General features: G+C 35.0%; 1 protein-coding gene across 3 annotated transcripts in view; it reads right to left on the reverse strand.

The window, feature by feature from the left end:
• Nucleotides 1-23,536, reverse strand: part of TAF4B (TATA-box binding protein associated factor 4b) — a 113,469-nt gene that overhangs the window by 67,429 nt on the left and 22,504 nt on the right. For all 3 annotated transcript variants that reach the window (XM_025038666.1, XM_006920014.3, XM_025038664.1), the window contains 6 exons: nucleotides 19,915-20,070; nucleotides 19,678-19,800; nucleotides 18,609-18,698; nucleotides 15,815-16,423; nucleotides 8,338-8,470; nucleotides 7,585-7,690 (listed from right to left, as the gene is read on the reverse strand). In XM_025038666.1, the coding sequence (XP_024894434.1) occupies nucleotides 7,585-7,690; nucleotides 8,338-8,470; nucleotides 15,815-16,423; nucleotides 18,609-18,698; nucleotides 19,678-19,800; nucleotides 19,915-20,070 (1,217 nt within the window). The remainder of the gene's footprint in view (nucleotides 1-7,584; nucleotides 7,691-8,337; nucleotides 8,471-15,814; nucleotides 16,424-18,608; nucleotides 18,699-19,677; nucleotides 19,801-19,914; nucleotides 20,071-23,536) is intronic.

Raw genomic sequence — 23,536 nt, forward strand, 5'->3', positions numbered from 1 at the left:
GGGAAAGAGCTAAAGGAGGAGAGTTTTTGCACATTATATAAGTTAAGCTAGTATACAGTCACACGTTGCTTAATGGCAGAGATACATTTTGAGAAATGCGTCATTAGGCAATTTTGTTGTGTGAACTTAAATACAGAGTGTACTCATACAAACCTAGATGGTATAGCTGACTACATACCTGGGCTATATGGTATAGTCTATTGCTTGTAGATTACAAACCTGCACAGCATGTTACTGTATTGAATGCTGTAGGCAACTTTAACACAATGGTAAGTACTTGTGTATCTCAACACAGAAAAATTATGGTAAAAATACAGAAAGAAAAAAGATTTTTTTTAATGGTATAAATTAAAAAACTTATCATGAATGGAGTTTGCAGGACTATAAGTTGCTCTGGGTGAGTCAGTGAGTGAGTGGTGAATGAATGTGAAAGCCTAGAACATTACTGTACACTACTGTAGACTTTATAAATACTGTCTCTGCTTCCCTCCAATAGGATCAGAATAGTACACTGAAGATGTGAATGCTGCTCCATGAACAGGATGTGGGCTAAACTGATTGAAAATATCAAGGTGAAACTGGCTGAGTAAGGCATAGATCGCCACAATAGTGACTGTCAGGAGGGAGTGAAAGGTGACCTGATGATCAGTAGGAATAAGATATCAAGATGGAGAGATAAAGGAACATACGGGATTTTATCAAGGCAATGTGGTTTTGGCTATTGCATGTTGGATCAGTAGTCAGATCAAGGAACTTTGTGGTAGTCATAAAAAGAGAAGGTGTTTAACATGGAGAGGGTATATAACTGAGGACTCACTTTGACTTTGGAGATTTGTTTTTGGTTCTATTGACCCTATCTGGCACAAATGGCCCTCTCTGGCACTGAACTGATGGAATAAATAACACTTACCTATGCTTTATATCATTACATCATTGCAACCTGAAAACAGTTCCAAAGTACGGGGATAGACTGTATATTGGCTCCACACTATCACGAAAAGCTTTACTAAAGTGGCAGTGGCACTTAACACTTGTTAAGGTAGCTCCTGTTAACTTGTGCCCCAGTACATTTACTGCAATGTACTCTGAAGACCAATAAGCTAGATCTGGGGAGGCTATAGCACCCTCTAAATATGGAACACTGTGGGTATAGGTGCCTCTGTGCTGAAACAAGTTAATAACTGACTGAGATGTAATCCATACACTCAAAATTGAAGTGCTGTGAATGAGAGGAAATCTATTGCCAAACCCCAGAGATACTGCTCCCATAAGAGAAAAAAAAATTCCTCCTAACCATATATCCTTTCATTTCTTACAGGAAATTCAGTTCATTTATAATCTTATGGAACCACTGTCATACATGCAGTCTGCCATTAACCAAAACATTGTTATATGGCACATGACTATAATTTCAAATTACAGTGTTAAAATTTTAGATGTTAAATGTACTCCCCATGGTAACCAGAAAGAAAATAGCTACAGAATATATACAAAAGAAAAAGAGGAAAAAATTTAAACATTTCACTACAAAAGAAATCTATTAAATACAAAAGAATACAATAATGCAGAAAATGAGGGACAGAGAAGCTAAGACATACAGAAAACAAAAAGCAAAATGACAAAACTAAGTCCTTTCTTATCAGTAATTACTTTAAATGTAAATGGACTGAACTTCCATTCGAAAGACAGCATTTGACAGAATGCATAAAAAAAATACATGATTCTAATATATGCTGTTTATAAGAGAGACTCCCTTTATATCCAAAAACAAAAATGGATTGAATGTGAATGATGGAAAAAGATATTCTGTGTAAATATTACCCATAAGAGACAAGGGTGTCTATACCAACATCAGACATAATAGACTTGAAATCAAAATGAATATTACATATTCATAAAAGGTTCAATAGAGCAAGAAGATATAATTCTGAACATTTACACACCTATTAACAGACTAGCAAAACATATAAAGCAAAAACTGATGGACTGAAGGGAGAAATACAGTTCTGCAATAATAGTTGGAAACTTCAATACCCCACTCTCAATAATGGATAGAATGACCAGACAAAAGATAAATAAAGATACAGAAGACAGCACAGTAAAACAAAAAAGAAATATTTTTAATAGATCAGGCCCATATTATGAGTAGTATCTAGGGTAGAATTTTAGATGTGGCAATGCTGAGACATCTCTTTTACATGGTATAACCAATGTGCCTGACTGATCAGAACCAGTTTTAGATTTATCCAAAGACTTCTTTCATTCAACATTAGCTTAGACTTGATTACTATAAATTTACAGTAATCATAAAATTTAAATATAAAAATGCTTCTTAAATCTCTTGAGAAAAATGACTCTTCAAAACTATTAAGATTATACATTGTGAATTGTGGAGGTCTGTGCAGTTGTAAAGTGGTATGACTTCTCTTACGCTAGTTTTTAAGAGTGCAAATATTCTGTCTTTATATTAGTGATAATACAATTTTGAGGTATCTTCAAATATGTTATCATTTCTATCCTTTTAATATCTGAATGTCTAAGTAGAAGAGTTGGTTTTATCTCAATTTTACAGATAGAAAAAAATTAGGTCAAAGATCAAGAGTTAAATCAGAATACTGCATGACAGAGGCAAGACTTGAACCCAGATTTTCAGATTTCAATTCCATACCTGAGTACCTAACACAAAATTGATAGGTGGTATTTTTAAAATAAAAATATAAAGTAAAATAAGTATTTTGTTAATTAAAAATAAAAGAATGGAGGAAGGAAGGGGGAGTTATCAGCAGTCTGCAAATTTCACCAATATAGGGCAGTCTGCATTCAGATCCTACCTCTATTACTTCCTACCTATGTAATTATGGTCAAAAAATATATGTCTTTCTTAAACCTAAATGTCTCCCTCTATAAGATAGACATGATGATAGTGCCTACCTCACTGAGGTACTGGGAAAAGTGGAGGTTATAAAACTTATCTTTTTAATATAGCACACAGTACACTGTAAGGAGTGAATAAATATAAGTGATACTAATAATTGCTAAGTAATTAATTTTTAAATAAGCCTCTAGACATCTGATAGGTTAAAGGAATATTTAGGACTAAAGATGTTGCAATTTCTAAAGATAATTGTAAAATGCCTCATGACACTCCTGATAGACAATATAGAGTAAAACGGGAAGGATAATACAATTATACACATAACAAACACAATGACTAGCACAAAGCAGCCACTTAATAAAAATTGATTGAATGAATTAGCAATATGTTGAGAAAAATTAATTGAAGTTTTGGCTAATCCATTAGCATCACCCTTGAAGGCAAGCTAGAGTGGAAAGCCTTGTCTTTGACTCTTGACTGAAGACACTAATATCTGTATAAAAAAGCAAAAACCACAATAAACCAATTAAATCTAGCCGACATATACTACAGAACACATTGCCCAAATAAGAGCATACATATTCTGCTCAAGTGTACATGGGACATTTTCCAGAACAGACTATATATTAGGTTACAAATGAAGTCTTAATAGATTTGAAAAGAACAAAGTATCTTCTCTGACCATATGGGATGGTATTATAAATCACCAACAGAAGTAAAATTCATATTAACAAATTTGTGAAAATTAAACAACACACTCTTAAATAACCAGTGGATCAAAGAAAAAAAGCACCAGGGAAATTAGAAAATATTGAGACACGAATGAAAAACTAAAACACATACTAAACTTTATGGGAAGCAGCAAAGAAGTGGTAAGGGGAAAGTTTATAGCTATAAATTATTACTTTAAAAAACAAGATATCATATCAACAAACTAAGTTTATAACTTAAGGAACTAGGGAAAAAAAGAACAAATTAAACCCAAAGCTAGCAGAAGGAAGTAATAAAAATTAAAACATAAATAAAGAAAAGAGAATAGAAAAGCAACAGAGAAAATTAATGAAACCAAAAGTTGGTTCTTTGAAAAGATAAAAAAAAAAAAAAATTGACGAACCTTTAGTTGGATGGACTAAGAATATAAGAGGACTAAAAGCACTAAAATTAAAAATGAAAATGGAGACATTACTACTGATTCTACAGAAATAAAATGATGAGAGAGTCCTCTGAATCATCGTATGCTAAAAAAAGGATAATCTAGATGAAATGAACAAATTCCTAGAAACATAAAACCTACCAAAATTAAATTACCAACAAATAGAAAATGTGAATAGACCAACAACTACTAGGAGGCAGAATCAGTAATGAAGATCTCCCAACAAAGACAAGCCCTGGACCTGATGGCTTCACTGTAAATAATATAAAACATTTAAATAACTAATACTCAATCTTCTAAAACTTGTCTAAATAATTAAAGAGGTGAGAACACTTCCTAATTCATTCTAGGAGGCCAGCATTACCTTAATAACAAAGTCAGATGAAGATACTATTAGAAAAGAGAACTACAATATCCCTTATAAACACTGATGCAAAATTCTTCAATCTGGCAAGGATATGTGCACTGTTGATGAGAATGTAAAGTGCAGATGCTATACCTGGTACATGGATTTAGCAGAGACAATGATAACTGCCTAAGTCACCATCTTCAAACATTTCCTCCCTAAATAATACAGAACGAAACCACAGCCTCAGCATAATTCAAAGACAAAGAGTACCCAAACTTCAAAATAAGTATAAACGAAAACAGAAAACAAGTCCCAGGGCACACTCTCTTGTCCTCTGGCAACCAATTACATATCCATTCACTCCTTGCCCTGGCCCCTCAACTCACCCTCACCTCATCTGAGTCAAGGCTTGGTAAAAGCAGACTGTGAAAAACTGAAGAGAGAAGAGAACCAGTGTCAGGCACAAAGATGAAATATACTAATGACAGCAACACTAAGTAATTCCAACTCAGAAAATACTAGTGACCTGGTAGATCAAAGCATGGGCTACAGTTTAACCTGGCAGACTTAAAATGTCTAAATTTAGAGTGGAGGGGCAGGGGCAAAAAAAAAAAAGAGAAGTACCTTTTGGTCAAAGAGAAAATTTAGAGTGCTGTGGACAAAAGAGAATCAAACAGGCTTTCAAAGACAAATGGATGCAAACAAAATCCTCTTAAGAGGCATTGAAAAAAGATGAAATAACAACCAAGGGAATGGAAATGAGATCAATAAAAAATATCAGAGACAAAATAATGGAAAAGTGAGGTAAAAGGAATAAAATCCAAACTACTGCAGCCCCTGAAGAAGAAAATACAAAATAATGGACTAGAACTAATATTAAAAACTATAATCCAAGCAAATTTTCCAGAAATTTCAAAATACCACAGTCTACACATTAAAAGATTCAACTGGAAACCTGGGAAAATTAATGTAGAATGATCAATATTTAACAACATATCCTAGTATAAAACTATTAGATTTCAAAGGTAAAGAAATTCTCAAAGACTTCAGAGAAAAAAAGATCAAATAAATTAAAACGACATACAAATCAAGGAAATAATGGAGCATTTTTTTAATGCAATGCAGAAAGTGTTAATTTCATATCCAGCCAAGCTGTACTTCAAGTATCAAGGATACTGAAAAACTGTTTTTAATGTACAGTAACTTAGGAAATTCTACACCAATGAGTCTTTTCTTGAGTAGATGAAATTTCAACCAACCAACAGATGACTGAGGAAACTTTAGAGAAAAGACCAAAGTTGAATATTTTAATATAATCAAAGATCCACAATGAAAATGTAGGTAGGAATGATGAGGAGGAAAGACTATTGTACAAATATTTATATGCTGTGAAAAAAAATGCAAATAAAAACTGGAGAAGGTAGAGAAAGAAGAAAGTAGTATCGGCGCATTAATTTTTATATCGTTAATAAGTGGAAATGAAAGAATATCAATAAAAGAAGGACAACTAAAACTGTAAAACTTCTAGAATAAAGCAAAGGAGAAAATCTTTGTAATCTTGGGTTACATAAACATTTATTAAATAAAACATGAAAAGCATAACCTACAAGAGATAAGATTAATGAAATGGACTTCAAATGAGAAACTTTTGCTCTGTGAAACATTGGTAAGAGAATGACAAAACACAACACAAAATATTTCCAAATCACTTATATGGCAAAGGACTTGGATCTTGAATATACAAGAACTCTAAAAACTCAACCAGAAGAAAACAAACAACTCAATAAAGAAAAATGGGCAAAAGATTTGAACATACACTTCACCAAAGAAGATATATGGATAGTAAATAAGCACAAAAACGGATGTTTAACATCTTTAGTCATTAGTAAAATACAAATTAAAACTAAAACCACAATAATAATAACCACTACACACTTATTAAAGCAGAAAAAATCAAAAGAACTTAAAATACCAAACGTTGAGAAGATTGGAGAGCAACTGGAACTCTCATCATTGCTGGTGGGAATACAAAAGGTACAGTCCCTTTGGTAAACAGTTTTAATGTAGAGAGGAGGAAAGACAATTAAAAATGTTAGTCAAGCCACGATCAGAGACTGCAATATGCTGATCAGCTCTGCAGCCAGGCCAGGAGGACACCTTCAGAGCAAAGGAAGATTTCTGCTGGGATTGTTAACAGCCCATTCCCCACACCTGTGAAGGGGAAGCAGGAACCAACAGAGTCATTCCCTATGGCTAAAACCATGGGGAATCTAAGGATTAAAGGCTGGGAACTGCCAGCAGGGCTTTTACTCTACATTTTTACCTGTTCATGGTAAATTCTCTTCCCCTCCCTCACTGTATGTCCATATCAAAGGAAATGGGAAGTAAAGAATGACATATAAACTGAATTCCTTTAACACTCAGGGTCCCTCTCAGTGCCTTTACTCTGTCCTTCTCACTCTCTGCCTCTGAGAGGAGACCACACTCTGTGGAGTGTTATCCCTTTTCTAATAAACTTTCCTTTTGATTCTAACTCTGGTGTGTGTGTTGAATTGTTTCCACCATCTCCGCCAAAGGACCCTCTTCTAATCTCAGTACAGTGCTTGGTCTCCCCTGGCCCACACTCGGGAAAATGTGCCCTGTCCTGCATCAGTGTGATAGTTTCTTAAATATTGATGCTCTTGAACTTACAACGGGGTTAAGTCCCAATAAACTCATCATAAATTGAAACCCTCAAGTAGAAAATGCATTTAATATTCCTAACCTACTGAACATCATAGCTTAGCCTAGCCTACCTTAAATGTGCTTGGTACACTTACATTAGCCCACAATTGGCCAAAATCATCTCACTGCTACTGCTCAGCATCACCAGAGTATCACAGGGTATATTGCTTAGCTCAGGAAATTATCAAAATTCAAAATCCGAAGTATGGGTTCTACTGAATGCATATAGCTTTCACACCACTATAAAGTCAAAGAATCATAAACTGAACTGTAGTAAATCCAGGACCATCTGTAATTAAACATTCACTTATCTAATGACCCAGCCATCATACTCCTAGATATTACCACAGAGAAATGTGATGCCATGTTCACATAAAATCTATACTTAAATGTTTACAGCAGCTTTATCTATAATCTGTCATTTCTTTTGTTTTTTCAAATATTACCTTCTTAAACCAAATCAAGTTTTAACTATATTTTTACCTGAAGGATGCTGTTCCATTCTCTTTTATTTTATTTTTCTGAATAGAAGATCCTTGAAGTGACAGAATTTTATTTCCTGGAAGGGTAATTTGCTTTAGAATGGAAGCTATAAAAACAAAAGAAAGAGAAAAGCGGGATTAAAAAAAAAAAATCATGCCACATTAGGAAAATTTCAGGATAACAGCTTTTAATACACATAGATAATCAAAGAAAATTTCAAACTGTCCTAGAACTATGTTCAAATTCAAACACGACAATTTCCTGCACAAGAAATCGTCTACTAAAATTAAGACCTTCAGTCTTCAAATTGTTTATAGAATTATCAGCATTATAAAAATATTATGCAGAAAATGTGACAGAAACGTCATTATCATTTATATTGGTAGACTTTAAAAACACAAAACCTCTAAATTTTATGTGTGAGACTAATTTCCAAACTTAAATAAGTACATTTTAAAAAGAAATAAGGCTATAGCAAATTTTATAAGTTAAAGTTACTTATTTACTACTAGATTATTTTATCTAATTACAAATACCGTGAATAGTTGCTTCTTTTATTCTAAAACAACATATACCCCTTAAAAAGTGGTTATATTAAAGAACAAAGAATTGTAATATACTTATCTTTCAGTCTCTTCTCATAGGTCGCAACTTAAATGACCAAATTTCTCTTAATATAACAATAAAAAAGAGTACAAAACCCCATCATGTTTCAAATCCAGTGTGATGGGACAGGGATGAGTCAGAGTGTACCTGGAGTAAACTGACTGGTAGGTATAGCACTGCTCACTGGCATCTTCTGTCCGGATTTCTGAATGGTCAATGCTGAGGAATGGGACAAGGCTGTCAACTGTTTTGTAATGCCTCCTGGAGGCTGCTGGACTACCTGAAACAATGAAAACTATCATTATAGTTATTCAACCAAACCTGCTTTAGGAAAGAAAAACATTTCAGTTGTAACAATAGAACAAATAATTATGCTCATCTAACTGTAAATATACCTTCATCTTAGCATAAGAAAGCCTACTTAAAATTTAAATTTGAATGTAGCAAAATCATCTTATTAAAGCAAAAAACATGAGTTCTCACAGTTATTTTTTAGAGTAGAATTTAAATTTGTGTTACGTAGTGCCCGACTTAAACCTCCACATGCATACTATTTTCATTTTTTAACTTATTATGAAAAATTTCAAACATATACAAAAGTAGAGGAAACAATAAAATAAAACTACCTATACCATTATTACCCAGCATCAATAATGATTAGTTCTTGACCAATTTTGTTTCATCTATATTTCCACCTACTTCCTCACTACCTTCAATTATTTTAAAGCAAATCCCAGATATATCTTTTTTACCTATAAATATTTCAAAATATAACTCCAAAAGATAGGACTTTTAATGGGCTATTTTAAAAAGTTATCTGAAAAATGACAATGCTGAAGGCATTCTCCAAAATAACAGTTCAAGAAATCCAGAGGCTGAGTGTTGGGGACGAAGGAAGAGAAATTAAGGTAATGGTGGGGCCTTATTTTTAGCTTCAAAGAAGAAAAAACAAAATAGTAGAACTTCATTTTTTTCACTTCAAAGAAAAACATATTTGAGCCAGCTACTGAGAATGAACTATTTGTAAGTCCTTAAACTCATATGTGGCTAATATAAAAGAGCCAGGAGATAGACTTTTGAATAGAATTTTGAGAGTACAATTTATCTACACTTTAATTTTTTGTAAATAAAATTTAAAATCTGGTGTGTATCACTAAACAAAATTAACTCACAAGAAACTCAGAATGTACAAGTAAATAACCCTGTAAGAAACTAATATCCCTAGAGAAGAAATACAAGTTGTAATAATTCATTTGCCATCACTCTATGAGAACAGACTCGAGGGAAAGAACTCTTAAAAGCCATGATATATTTCAACAAGTTGAGATCATATTTATATACTATTAAGATTTAAATTCTGCAAAATAATAGATACATTCACAGTCTCATTTACGCATTCAGAAAGAAATTCAACAAAACTACTCCTGACAACTCTGGTTTATTTCCTTATTGTTCACATTTTCTTTCTTGATATCTTTTACTAGGTATTCTTTTCAGTATTTTAATTATAAAAGATAGTAATAAAATATTATTAGAAATTTGAGTTAGTCTTAATACCACTTTCGATAGGTACTCAAAAATATAATAGCTTGGAGGCACACTCCTTAGGCGGAGAGGGGGCGGGACTCCACACTCTTGGAACCAGGCACGAGGGGTAGAGGTGTGAGGCAAGAAAGGTGATGCCCACTGGACTTGGTGCTGGTTGTTCCACCCCAGCACAGAATACATTTGGGAGGTTAGCTTCAGTGCCAATAAGCATCCAGGGCTGTTCATAGCTCAGCCCGTCACCCAATCAGGGTCAAAGTTATGCAGGTGTGGGAGGCAAATGTGCCAGTTTAATAAGGGGTGTGTGTGTGTGTGTGTGTGTGTGTGTGGGTGTGTGGGGGGGTAATATTTATACATATCACAAAGTTCTGAGCTGGGATAAACAATCTTGAATCTCCATCACTGATCATCTGAATGACTATTAACACTACCCTATTCATAAATACACAGCACTCAAATACTTATTGCTAAATAACTCAAGTAGTATATGCACTCAAAGTTACTAGAATCAAGGGTAGTATCTCCTTTAATTTCTATATAATATTTGATATGTGATTACTGGCATGCACTTACTAAAGGCTGAGTTCTAGAAAACAGAGGGTTCCAACTAAAAGAAACTGTAGCATAAAAGTGAGGAAATAAAAACATGTTGGTTGCAACCTATTTCTCAGGAACAGCCAATGTGTTCCTTATCTTCAGCACTTCTATATACCCACATCCAGCCTCAGAATATCTCTTAACACAGAGTTCAAGTAAAATCCTGCAGTGGGAGTTGAAATTTATTTGCATGCCCTCAGAATATGCTGTTTCTTTAATTTAAAAGGCCTTCTAAACACTTTTCAAAATTTGCTCAAATGAATTTTTAATTATATTGCCAGCTCTTAAAGGAATTAGTAAATGCTGCTTCAAATCAAGAACCTATAAATTTCTGTTTAAAAAAATTTAAATGTGTTTATTGTATGATTTGATTTATATGAAGTTCTAGAACAAGCAAAACTAATCCGTGGGAGAAAATTATCAGAAGAGCCATTGCTTTGGAAGGAATAGGGGTGGTAGCTGTCTGGGAAGGGATACAGGGAACTTCAAGGTAATGATAATATACTATATCTTGACAGGGGGTTTGAGTTACACACAAGTATTCGCTATTGAAAATTATCCAATGATACATTTAAAATTTATGCATGTCATTATATGTAAATTTTATCTAAAAAAAATAAATATTAAGTTAATGATGCGCATGTTTATTTAGGAAGACGTCTTTGAAATGTATCAAAAAATTAAGATGACTGATGTCTGGATAAAGAAATAATAAATCACGTATACTAACTGTAAACAGTAGAATCTAGGTGGTTGGTATTTGGGTGTTCACTATAAACTTCAACTTTGTTATGTTTGAAAATTTTCATAGTAAAACATTCTCTTGAATAATGCAAAATAAGACACATACGTGATATATATATAAATATTACCTCTAGTTTATTTTCCATAAATTCTAACGTACTAAAAATATACGTATATATTTATGTATATAAAATATATGTATTTTATATATTATCAAACTAAAAATATACATATACTCCTTAAATAAACTAGTATTAACCTATATATTAAGACTATTACATAAAACTCTGATTAAATTACGGCCCGTGAAGAATTTTCTATGCAACTCTTAATTACATATAGCAGATAAAGGGTAGGCCTTATTTGGATTCAACCTCTTTCACCATCAAACATTTCACTAGCCCTATTGAAGTGATTACATCAACAACTGAATTTCACCTCTCCTCCTCACTCTTTACAGAATGCAAAAAAAAGAAAGAAAAAAGATAAACTGCTTAACTCTGGATGCTAGTAGGTCAGGTCAGTCCAATATGAAACTGAGAGTGAACTATTTGAGCCAATAAAACAACGAATGATCTTTGTTTTCTTTCCATACTCAATTTTTATTTCAATTTCTCTAATGAAAATACTGGTTACCTGCATAATCAGAGACTAAAATTTATACTTTAAAAATATTTCTCTTTATCTGGCAAGAAATAAAGACAGAGATAATCAGCAAAGTTAAGTTTCACAGAGCACTTCATATAAAAATGTATTTCCTGAAAATTCTTTAATGGTTCCCCATACTTCAAAATAATTAGGTACGAGAAAAAAATATGATGCAATAAAAATTTTTCTAATATTCTTGGTCAATTTATTTTAGAGTATCAGTTTTACTTCAATATAATGAAATGGAAAATTGTCACATTAATAATGCGCTAATAATTATTTGTTTTTCTTATATCCACAGAACAATAATATTCAGAGAATGATTACTGAATGCACTTGGGCACCACTTATCAAATAAGAAAAAATATCTATGACAATATTAAAACCTCCTGCTGTAATTCCAAGTATAAATTATTCTTAAAGATGTTCAAGTGATATATAAATACAAGATTACTAAGAGTAATAAAATTCAATTTACTCTATAAAACGATCTGCCCTTTTTCCAAAAACAGAGACCAAGAATTTTTAATTAACTTTCTCATTCATGAATTTATTCACACATTATGGATTTGAGAGGCTTGTTGTTTATATTTTATGTGGTAAAATTAGTACTGAAATTTACCAAAATTTAATTTTAAAAATTAGCAGACTGAAATTAAAATTTAGCTTTTCTAAATTAAATTATTTTGCTAATTAAGTTTAAATTTAATTAAGATGACAGTTTTTAATTTAAATTAAATTTAGCTTTTGCTCAATCACAAGTTTTTTCACAAATATCCTAAGGAAAACTTTTAAGCATTGAAACTCCTCAAAGTTTCAACTTATTATTTATCAGACTAGAATTTTATAGACTAGAATCCAATTTCTCCATTTTCCTTCATTAACCTTAAACAAATGTTAAGATCAACATTTAGTCAGAGTAGTAACATCATATAGCAACTACACCAGAATTGATAATCAATAAGATTAACCATTTATAAGAACCAGATTCTTATATGTAATCCATGAACTACTGATTTAGGTCCATATTTCAACAATTCGAGCATTTGGGGACCAAAGTATACAAACACTGAACTACTGTTACAAAATAAAAACACCTGAAGAAACTATTAGCAATTCTAGTTAATTTACTTGATGAAACATTTAGCAGATCCCCAGAGAATAATACATAATAATCAATGAGATAACATGTAGTGATAAATCTAAATTTAAAAAAAAAGGGTAGGCTGTCTCTTTAATTTGGAATAAAAATGTATAACTTCATAAATAATAATTGTACATTAACCTAAACCCTGAAATAGTAGATTGAGAGGATTCTTATAACTTGAAATTGTGGTATTAAATGTCTTAGCCAGAAGGCAGAAAATCTATACAATTCTCCAGAAAAACTAGGACAAGCTAGAAAAAAGTATTAAGAGGAAATTTTTAAATTCATGATCAGTTATCAAAGGAAATAAATTACACAAATTTTAAACCTAACATTGAACAAGGCAGCCATACTTGTATCTTCAGACCATTTTTGGAGACTGCATCTGAGTTGCATGGACCACAGATTTGATCCAGCGTGGCAATTCCCAAATAATTTGCCATAATTCTTTTAAGCTACATTGAATACTTTCTTATGTTTCTAACACCCTGAGTGTTTTCCTCCTCACTCAGTCCTAGGATTACAATGGGCTATGGTTTATAATGGATTCACTGATGATATTCTTAAATTACTCAAGAAACATTAATTTAAATTTGAATAATATTCATTTTCTAAATTAGTTGATTTGAAAGAATGTCCTAGTTCAACCCTCTCTGTGACATTGCCATACAGAAGAGCTTATGTTGTTTTGTGCCCCAGGTAAAAATCTGTTGTAAAACAGATTACAATGCATCTTCAGTGTCTACCTGCTCTGGCTTTTGCCATTTTAAATAGGAAGGTATGAATACTGACATTAAATTTGTTGACTAAAATTGAAACGAAAGCCAAACAAGAAAGCAGAGTTCACAAATAAATTTCTCCACACTCTTTTCAGAATGAATGTACCAAGTTAAAAAAAATCCCTAAAATTTACCATTGGGTTTCTATTACATTTTTTCTTGATTAAAATTGTTTCTAATGTATAACAAGTCAAACCTACAAAACGCAAATGCTGTCAAGATATTATAACTGGACAGCTTTCTGTTTCAGGATACTCCAGAAACCTAGAAGTTCTTGCCATTATCACTATAACCTAATGGGAAACACACTGGGTTCTAGTCCGAGATTCATTACTTGTTTAGTGCCAGTCAGTAGATGAGTTACTTAAAATTTCCAGACTCTTAAGTTTTCTCCCTGCTTTTTTGGTATCACAAAATTATTTTAAAATCTGTAGTACATACATGACATGCTTTTAAAATTCTACGTAGCTATAAAGCATTATTTCACTTCAGGAATCGATATGCTACAGATGTTCAATAAAGATTAAAACTGATTCAAGAATTAGCTATGACCCAGAAAAAGGATTTCACTTCTGTTCAGCGGTACCAAAAAGAGGCCTTTCCTTGGGGCAATTACTCTGTTTCATTGGTTCCCAGACCTGGCTGCTCAGACCAATGTTTAAGAATCATTGCTTCTAAAAATGGTTCATCTCTAAGACTAAATTCAGACACCCAAGAAAAACTCTGCAAAGCAGGTGTATTTCTTCTCCATTTGAAAATCGGACCCAGAGCAAGAAGGAGTGAAAAAAGATAAACACCCAGGAAATGACTATTATCTCCTATCTACCCAAGAGTTTGATGACTGTCCAAATTCATCTTCTTCCTTTCATTCTACACCCAAAGCTGCCCTCTCTCTTTCAAAAACAATCACCCACAGATGCTAGCTACCTCTTCCTCTGACCAAACAAGAATGGGAAGTTTACTCAGATTTTACTCTTCCAAGAAGCAGGATAAACAAAAATAGACTCAAAACAAAGCTTTTAACCTGAAAGCTTAGAGAAGAAAGGCCATCACCAAAGATCAAAACAGCTGGCTCTTTCATAGTATAAGGTAGGGAAGAACTCTACTGAAAAAAACATGATCTTTAATTCACCATGTACTATCTCTCAATACTTTCATAATCTTCTGATAAAACTTGTCTTGTCTTGAATAAAGTAGAATGTTCTAAACACTACTTTCACACAAGAACCTCCCAATCTACCAAATTTAGGAAACACAACTTCTTACTCCTCTACTCCTTTCACTATCACCCTCTCCCCTCAGCACATTTTTTTTTAAAAGAAATGTCACCATAATATCACCTTTGTAAGAAACATGCCAAAAATATTTCATCTGAATCTAATCTTGAGGAAACAATCAGACAAAACAAAATAAAGAACATTCTACAAAATAACCACCCTGGGAACTTAAAATATTACAACATAATGAGCAATCACAGAAGACTAGGGAACTGTTCTATATTAAAGGAGCCTACAGAGAAATGACAAACATAATACGCAATTTCTTATTAGAAACAACATCTGAAAAAAAATAAGCTATAAAGCAGGGGTCCCCACCTCCAGGCCATGAACCATACCCATCTGTGGCCTGTTAGGAACTGGACAGCACAGTAGGAGGTGAGTGGCGGCAAGCCGGTGAAGCTTGATCTTTATTTGCAGACACTCCCCAGTGCTAGCATCACCGCCTCACCTCCACCTCAGATCATCAGGCATTAGATTCTCACAGGAGCACTGGCCCTTGGTTTCAAAAAAGTTCAGGACCACTGCTATAATGGACATTGTTGGGACAACTGGAGAAATACATAGTGTACCAGTATTAACTTCTCACGTGTGATAATAAGTATGTTGTGGTTACATTAAAAAAACATCCTTTTCCTTACGAGATACTCAGTATTTAAGGATGCAATGTCATGATTTCTGCAATCAGCTCTCAAATAGTTCAAGGAAAAAATTATGTGTATGTGTGCATATATGTGAATATAAAGAAAGACAAAACATGTGGTAAAATGTTAATGACTGGTCGCAGTCAAGAGTACACAAGTGATCATTTTACTAGTTTTGCCAATTTTCCGAATGTTTCAAAATTTCAAAATAAGAAATTAAGGAAGAAATAAAATGTTACTCACTAGTTGTTTGACTTTAACTGCCTGTGGAATACCAGCTGGTTGTGAAAGAATGGAGCCCGGCTGTGCGAGTTTGATTTGGACTGGTGCGCCAATGACTGGCTTATCAGATGTCCCAGCTGAAGTAACAACAGGTTTCACAGGTGGAAAACAAATAGCTGCTGCTGAAGTTTCTCCAAAAGTTACTGACGGAAGGGCCAGCGTTACTGCTGCCCCAGAGACAACTGGTTTTTCAGGTTGAAGCGAGACTGCTGTAACTGTATTTTGTACAGATGTCACAAGCGGTTTTGGAGTCTGAAGCAAAACAGTTCCAGCTGTTCCTCCTGGTACAGCAGCTGGACCTACAGAATGAAGTGTCACAACTCCAGTTTTTGCTCCCCCTGGATCAGCAAGCGGATTCAGAGTTTGCACTGACACAGTTCTGGGAGTTGTTGCTCCAGAAACAATGATAGGTTTTTCAGACTGGATTGAGGAAACTGTTGTCACCACAGAAGAAGTTGTTACTGGTGTGGTACAGGTAGCAATGACTACCTCGTTAGAAGTCTGCTGAAGACACTGCTGAATAAAGCTCTGGGAGTTAGGCATGACTTGTCGTAAGGCACTCACACTTTTCTAGAAATAGGGGAGGAAGAAAAAACATTGGTAACTAAACAAATTAGCTACTAGTAAAAAAAAAAAAGTATATCAAGTGTTTCAGTTGCAGAGATCTGATATCACTTACTTATATTCTATCAATATTCAAGATACAATCAACTTAAAGCCCAAAAGTGCTTTATTTTTCAATTTGAAATTATGTCTCAGTATCAACCTTATTTTGTATATCTGAAAATCAATTTGTTAAAATAAAGCACTTTTTCACTTGTTTCTGTTCATCTGAACCCAATAGACCACTAATAACTTCAGTATCTATAAATGTCTATAAAGTTTTTGTTAAGTAACTTTCAAACTTTTGATAGAAATAGGCTTCACGTCAAAGTTAATACAAACAAAGTCAATTTTCTTAATGATCTAGAATATTTTCTGACAGGATTTTAAGTTGGTGCTTATCTTTGTATCCTGGTGAAAGAGTTAAAGATAGTTCAAACTAAACAGTAGAGGGTTCTGCCTTTTCATTGTTGGGATTTGTTTTTGAGTCAAGAAAAAAAAAGATGGAAAAGTAGGTAGATAGTACATTATCTTTTGGCATATTTACGGGCTATTTGAAAGATTTCCTTGTTTTGACACTTAAATTCAGTTAGATCACTTTTATTTAAGAAGCAAATGAGAACTATTGTTCCTCTTTCTTTCCTTTTAGTTACTTCCTTTACTTCTTTTATCAAAAGAGGTTGATAGAATTCTTATAAGAGGTTTTAAAATATAACAAAGGAAAGTAAGAAAGCATCTCATAATCTTTTTTCAAACTCTAAAAATGGTAGCAAATAAGCTGCTTTGGTAATACATGACAAATGAAGTGATTTGATTAATTAAACTTAAGCTAGAAATCTAAGATGAAGGGGTCCTGAGAAAAACACAATTGGAAAGAAATGTTAAAAGTATTAAGATTTTATTAAAGAGACAATAAAAAAAAGTATGTCTATATTAACTCTTGATCACTGGCCAAAGTTAATCAAAAGTTAGTTATCTGAATCAGTTTTCTCATCTCCAAAATGGAAAATACTACCTAGCACCTATTCTCAAAAAACTGATATGAAAATTAAGTGCAAACAAAAGTAAAGTATCTAGCAAAGGAGCTGACACATAGTAGGTGCTTACTAATTTCCCCATGGTGTCTTTAGTGAGTATGAAATAAACTCAAAAGAGCCATCAATGTCAGTGTCATGTTCATGGCTCAGAGAACAACATTTGCACTGAAATGGACCCAAGGAAGAACTGCCTCTAACTTCTCAATCAAGAGGGTCACCCAAAAACAGGGCACTAATCATTTGATGTTAGGTATTATGCTGACCCTTTAACTTTCCCTTTCCCAGACCAAGTCTTCTCTGGCTAAAACATTCTCAAGTTTCTTTAGCCACACTTCATATCATATAACTGGCACCCTCCTAATCAATGTGGTCACCCTGGTGGTGACGATTTCCAATATTTTCATATGTACTGAAAATGGAGTGGTGCCCCAACTCTTTTCCCACTCTTTTTTCATGACACATCCAAAAGAAGTTTTCTACTATGAAGCCCCTTTCATCTCCGCTAGATAATTAAGCCTAATTTTTCTAAAGGCAACTCCGCATTCCATTATTTAAAAATCTATGGTATGTCTTTGGTTCATTATGGTCCCAGGTCTTTAATGTCTTTATAAATTTTAATTAGATTTCTTTTCAGCTTCTGAGTATCTAAATATATATTTAGTCTGCCAAACCAAATTCTTGTTATCAAAATTATTGTTCTCCATCAAAATTCTATTTAGTTCAATAAATCTTAAAGGATATGCCTATCAACAATATAAATTATTTTTTAAAATAACAGCCTTTCCACCAAATTTGGCACTGTGTGGCTTATTATTTCTAAGAGAATATGAGTCATTAGGACAAAGCAGAAAACCTTCTTTTTAAAAACTGTCAAGGTCTTTGCATATACAAGCATTAAAAAGTATAATCAAGTTATATCCATGAATGAGATGTTACTTCTGTTTTCCCAATGTATTCTAATCCAAAGAATATGAACTATCAACAGGATTTACAGATTACAACAATATTGAACGGTTTTTACTACAGTGTTATCTTCACATATAATTGAAATATTCAGGTTTTAAATTACTTTTATCTAATCCAAAGAATTTCTTCAAAGTAACACATAACACTACCTTAAGAAAAGGAACTAGGTGAGGCTGTGGTGAAGACTTGAGTTCAACATACAATTGTCTAGTAAATTCCTCTGCTTCAATTTTTGCATCCTGAGGATGGGAGAAAGAAAAATACTTTTAGGCCTACAAATATTTTAAAAGAGGAATAGTATATAATTCATGATTGTAGACATAACGAGCTTTGCACTTAATAAAGTCCATCATTAAATGGGGGCATTTTTTTCCCATGTCACTTGTGAAATGAATAAGCATAAACAATAGAGATGTTTAAATTCACACAGAATAAATACCGATTTTTTTTTTTTGAAGATCCCAGGAAGCAAAGTAAGAGTAGAGCTGGCAACTTGAATAATGCTATTGTATCACAATCTGTTAAGAACAATTAAAAAATGAAGACACGGGAGTCCTAAATTTCTTAGGGTAGAAAACAGAAAGTTATTTGGTTTGGGGGCCTTCAGTTTTTTTGTTTTGCTTTTAAGAAGATGCTCAACATATTTGTCAAGCATATAATATGCAATGTTTGCTAATTTCCACCTTCATCTGCTTTTTTAGTGTATTTAAGCATTTTATCTGAAAGACAGAAGAAACCAAGGGTGCAGAATTTGGCAGCTCAAAGACACAGCTCCTTGGCACTTAAAAAACCTCAAAGGTCAACACATTTACTTGTTTCATCTCATAGAAAATAAAACTGAGACTTAAGGAAGTTAACTTACATCCACAGGTCCCAAAGTTTGTTGTTTGGACATACAGAAAAATAATAATAATTTATTATTTTTTGACAGTCTGGCTTTCAGGCATTTATACTTCTAGTAACAACTTTTTACCTGGTCAAACAGTCAACCTTCTTTAAGGCCCTTTTTAGGCTAAGAGAAGCATGACTGGCATATAGAAAGTAATATACTATTACTTGCCTAAAATTTATAATCATTACAAAGCTTTCAAGAAGCAAAAGCAGAATTTATCAAAAAAATCTATTTAAAATAAACCTCACTTTAAAATATTTATTTCCCATTTAAAATGTGCTCTATGGATTCTTACAGAGCTTGCAAGATTTATAATATTAACTTACCAAAAGTTGTTCCACCAGCTTCTTGACATTCTGCCCCATTTCTGGGGACTGTGATCCACTACATGCTAGTTTTATTAACATTGCAAGGAAGTTCTTACATTTCTTCACATTTTCTAGCATTGTCTAAATATAGAAGTATAAACAAACACACATTCACAAATGTTAGCTAAAAAATAGAATTTTTTAAAGAAAATTTGTAAAGAGCTGTATTTATGTAAGGTACAGGTGAGAGCTTACCGGAGAAAGATTTGTCTGAGCAGCTGCTGAGTTCTCTGCTTTGAGACTGGGCTCATTTGAGGGGGTGGGTGATACTCCCAAACTTGAAGGCTTCAGGGTAGTTACAGTATTCAACGGCTTTACAGGAGTAACTGTTACAACACTGGTTGGTACAGACTGAAATTAAAAGTAGTATATATTTTAAATATATATTACGATGATAGGTATTATAATGGGTGTCTCATTTCACATTTACCATTACTAAAGCAATGCAACACAGTTATAAAAGCTCTAGGCTCTAGTAAATCTGGGTTTCAGTCTAACCCACCTACCTCTAGTAAATCTGGGTTTCAGTCTAACCCACCTACCTACTTCTCTTTGACACCAACTAAAAGTTGACCTGAGGCAGGTTACTTAATCCTGCTAACTCTCTGATTCCTGTCAATAAAAAACAAGAATAGCAACGGTACCTACTATCCTAGGGTTGTTTGTGAAATACAGTGACAAGCACATAGTCCTCAAAAAATATTAATACTTCTCGAAAATGAATTTCAAATAGTAAGCCTCTATATGAAAATATAGAATTTCTCATAGTTTTCTGCTTTTTCTTAAGTGTAAAGCAGAAAGATTTACTGGTCATCTTATATTCAGATAAGCTGCTTTTATGTAGGCTATAAGAGTAAGCATTATGAATATAAAAGTGATATTTTCACACTGAAAAATATTTCGGTTGCTTCTTCCACCTCTATTGAAATGAGATGTGATTATAGCACCACCTGCAGGATAAAAAGTTTCACACAAGAAATTTCACACTAGTCCGACAGTAATTTTGACAACCATATTGAGATAAAGCAACAATCTTAACGGCAGACACTAAAAGTTACAGAACATGAGTAAAGTTTGGGGGTGGGAGAGAGAATAGTATTTCCAATTTACGCAGAAAACTGAACATTACACCATCACTTAATTTAAATGCTTGTGTTCTACAGGCATACAGCACAAAAAAGGTCAGGTTGCTATCATCTTCAAGAAAATTTCCTTCTGTAATAGTCAAGATAGGTGAATTTGAATATACATCCAAATTTTCCACTTTAGAAAGACTGAAGCAAATATTAGACAAGAATGTTTTGAAGGTAATAATGGGAAAGAAATTAAAAACACTGAGTACTGATGAAGACCAGAACTAATGATAAAATGTTAAGCCAAAAAAAGGTAAAATAAAACATTGCACCTAACGGGGGAAGATGGCAGACTAGGTAAAAGCAGGGTTCACCTCCTCTCAGGTCCGCATTGAAATAACAACCAAATTATAAAATAAGCAACGTGGAGAATCACCTGAAGTCCAGCTGATCATAACACGTATGTCTGATAATATAAAGAAGGAACCACATCAAAGCTGGTAGGAGGGGCAAAGTCACGAATGGGCTGAACCCATATCCATGGATTGTGGAGAATCATGAGGAGGGAGAGTGAGACTGCAGAGGCTACCCTGAAGGCGGAGGGTGGGTCCTGGCCTCATTTGGAGGCTCCCTAGCCCAAGGTCCCAGGCCAGGGAAAAGGAGTTTCCAAAAACTCTGACTGTAAAAATCAGAGGAGATTCTAGTTGTCTGGGTGAGACAAAAGGACACTGAAATCCTTGACACCCCTTTGAAGGGCCCACGCACAGGCTCTCTCACCTGTGGACGTTCACCCAGGGCACCAGTGGTGGGTCAGAGTGTCATGCAAGATTCACAGGGGAAAATTCTGCATTATCTGGCACCAAAACAAGGGCTAGATGGGCATCTGTCATTGTGCCTTAGCTGGGTCCCCCTATGGGGCAATCTACAGACCTTGCCAGCTAAACTGTACAGATCCCTCCCACAGGGCCATCAGGAAGCACTGGCCTGAGGAGATCAGCTCACCTCACCCAAACTGCAGATTGCCCAGGGTTTCTGTTGCTGAATGGCTGCCCTGCCCGGTAAAATTCAGGGCTAAAATTCACAGCTGGCAGCCAATGCTATGAGCACATTTCGGAGACAGTTTCAGGCAGATCACTGCTGCCAACATGAACTTGGGCAGAACTCAGGGATCTGTGGGTCAGTCCCAGACAGCAGCTGGTCTTGCTGTGATCTGGGACTTTTGTGGGAATGCACAAATAGTTATTGATGTTGCAGCAAGACTGAGGCTGTATTGATCTGACAGCCACTGTCTCCCTGAGATCCCCCTTCACCTAAGCCACAGAGTGCCTGCAGCCCATTGACAGACAGCATCCCACCCTGATTTTCTCTGGGTTTGCGCATTCTGCACAGTAAGTGCATTTCAGGTAAAACAGTTGTGAGCAGACTACTGCTGCCTGTACAAGCTGCAATATCTCTTGAGGGGATCACAGGGATCTGCAGGACTGTCCCAGACAGCAGCTTGTCTGTGATCTGTGAATACTGTGGGAATGTGCAGACACAGAAATTGCAGAAAACTGAGGCTACTGGCCTGATGGCCCTTGACTCCCTGAGATCCTGCCTCAACCAATACACAAAGTGTGCACAGCACTTTGATAGATAGCTGCTCCTGACCTGCACATTCTGCGCAGTCAACAAATCTCAGCCAGCGTGAGAGCAAAGTTCATGGAAAACACTGACTGGAAGATCACTGCTGCCAGCACAAGATACAATATTGCTTGGGCAAATCTCAGGGCTTTTGGGGCCCATTGCAGACTACAGTAGGTCGCGCAGTGATATCCGACTTTGGTGGGAGCCTGTAGCAGCAAATATGATGCTGTATAGGCCTGATGGCTTAGTGCCTCACTGAGATAATGCTCCACCTAACCCACAAATTACCTGTGGTAAGCCTGCTCCCAGACAACCCAGTCCCATCCTGTGCTTTCCTTGGGTCACGAATTCAACAGCAAGCAAAAGCACTCAGTGCATGTGGCCTACACAAAGCCCGTTTATCCGGGAGAAACATTTGGTGGTGGGCCACAAACTCACGCCCACAAGCTTCAGTAATTCTTAAACAGAGCTTGGGTGTTTGCAGGCCCGAGGTGGGCAGCAGCTGACTTTGCTACGATTGGAAACTTGTTTGAGGAGCTACAAAGACAGCGCTGGCATGTAAACTGACACTGCAGTGGCAGGGGGAAATTTGCTCAATAAATCCTGGAGACTCCTAGGGTCCCTGCACCACCCAACACACACATCACCCAGAGGCTCTTCCAGTTTCAGAGACTTATGGGCAACTGACAGGCAGTGTCAGGCCGTGAGGAGCACTGGTCTCTCTGCTAAACTGCCATAGGTCAGGGACAGGGGATAACTGGACCATTGCCTATAGCGCTGTCTCCTCCACTTACCTATAGATCCAGCATAGGCAACAACCATCTGCAGATCGCTTTGTAGCTCCCACCGGGTAGGGCTGAGCAATCAAAGGCAGAGGCTGACCTTGTCCTACTGGGGAGTCCCTCCCAAGGGGCCACAAAACCAATGCACCTGAAGGCTGGCATTAGACCACAACAGAACAACTTCTGACTAGTCCCATAAGCAGTACACACAAAGAGTGTTTGCAACAAGTACATAAGCCTGCTAGGGCAAATCCCACTCAGTGGGGTCAGTCCCTACACAGTAACTCCTACCCTGTGGGCACAGCCAATTCCCACAGTCAGCCTGGGTGTTAATCC

Source organism: Pteropus alecto, unplaced genomic scaffold (genome assembly GCF_000325575.1).
Source record: "Pteropus alecto unplaced genomic scaffold, ASM32557v1 scaffold146, whole genome shotgun sequence".
NCBI lineage: Eukaryota > Metazoa > Chordata > Mammalia > Chiroptera > Pteropodidae > Pteropus > Pteropus alecto.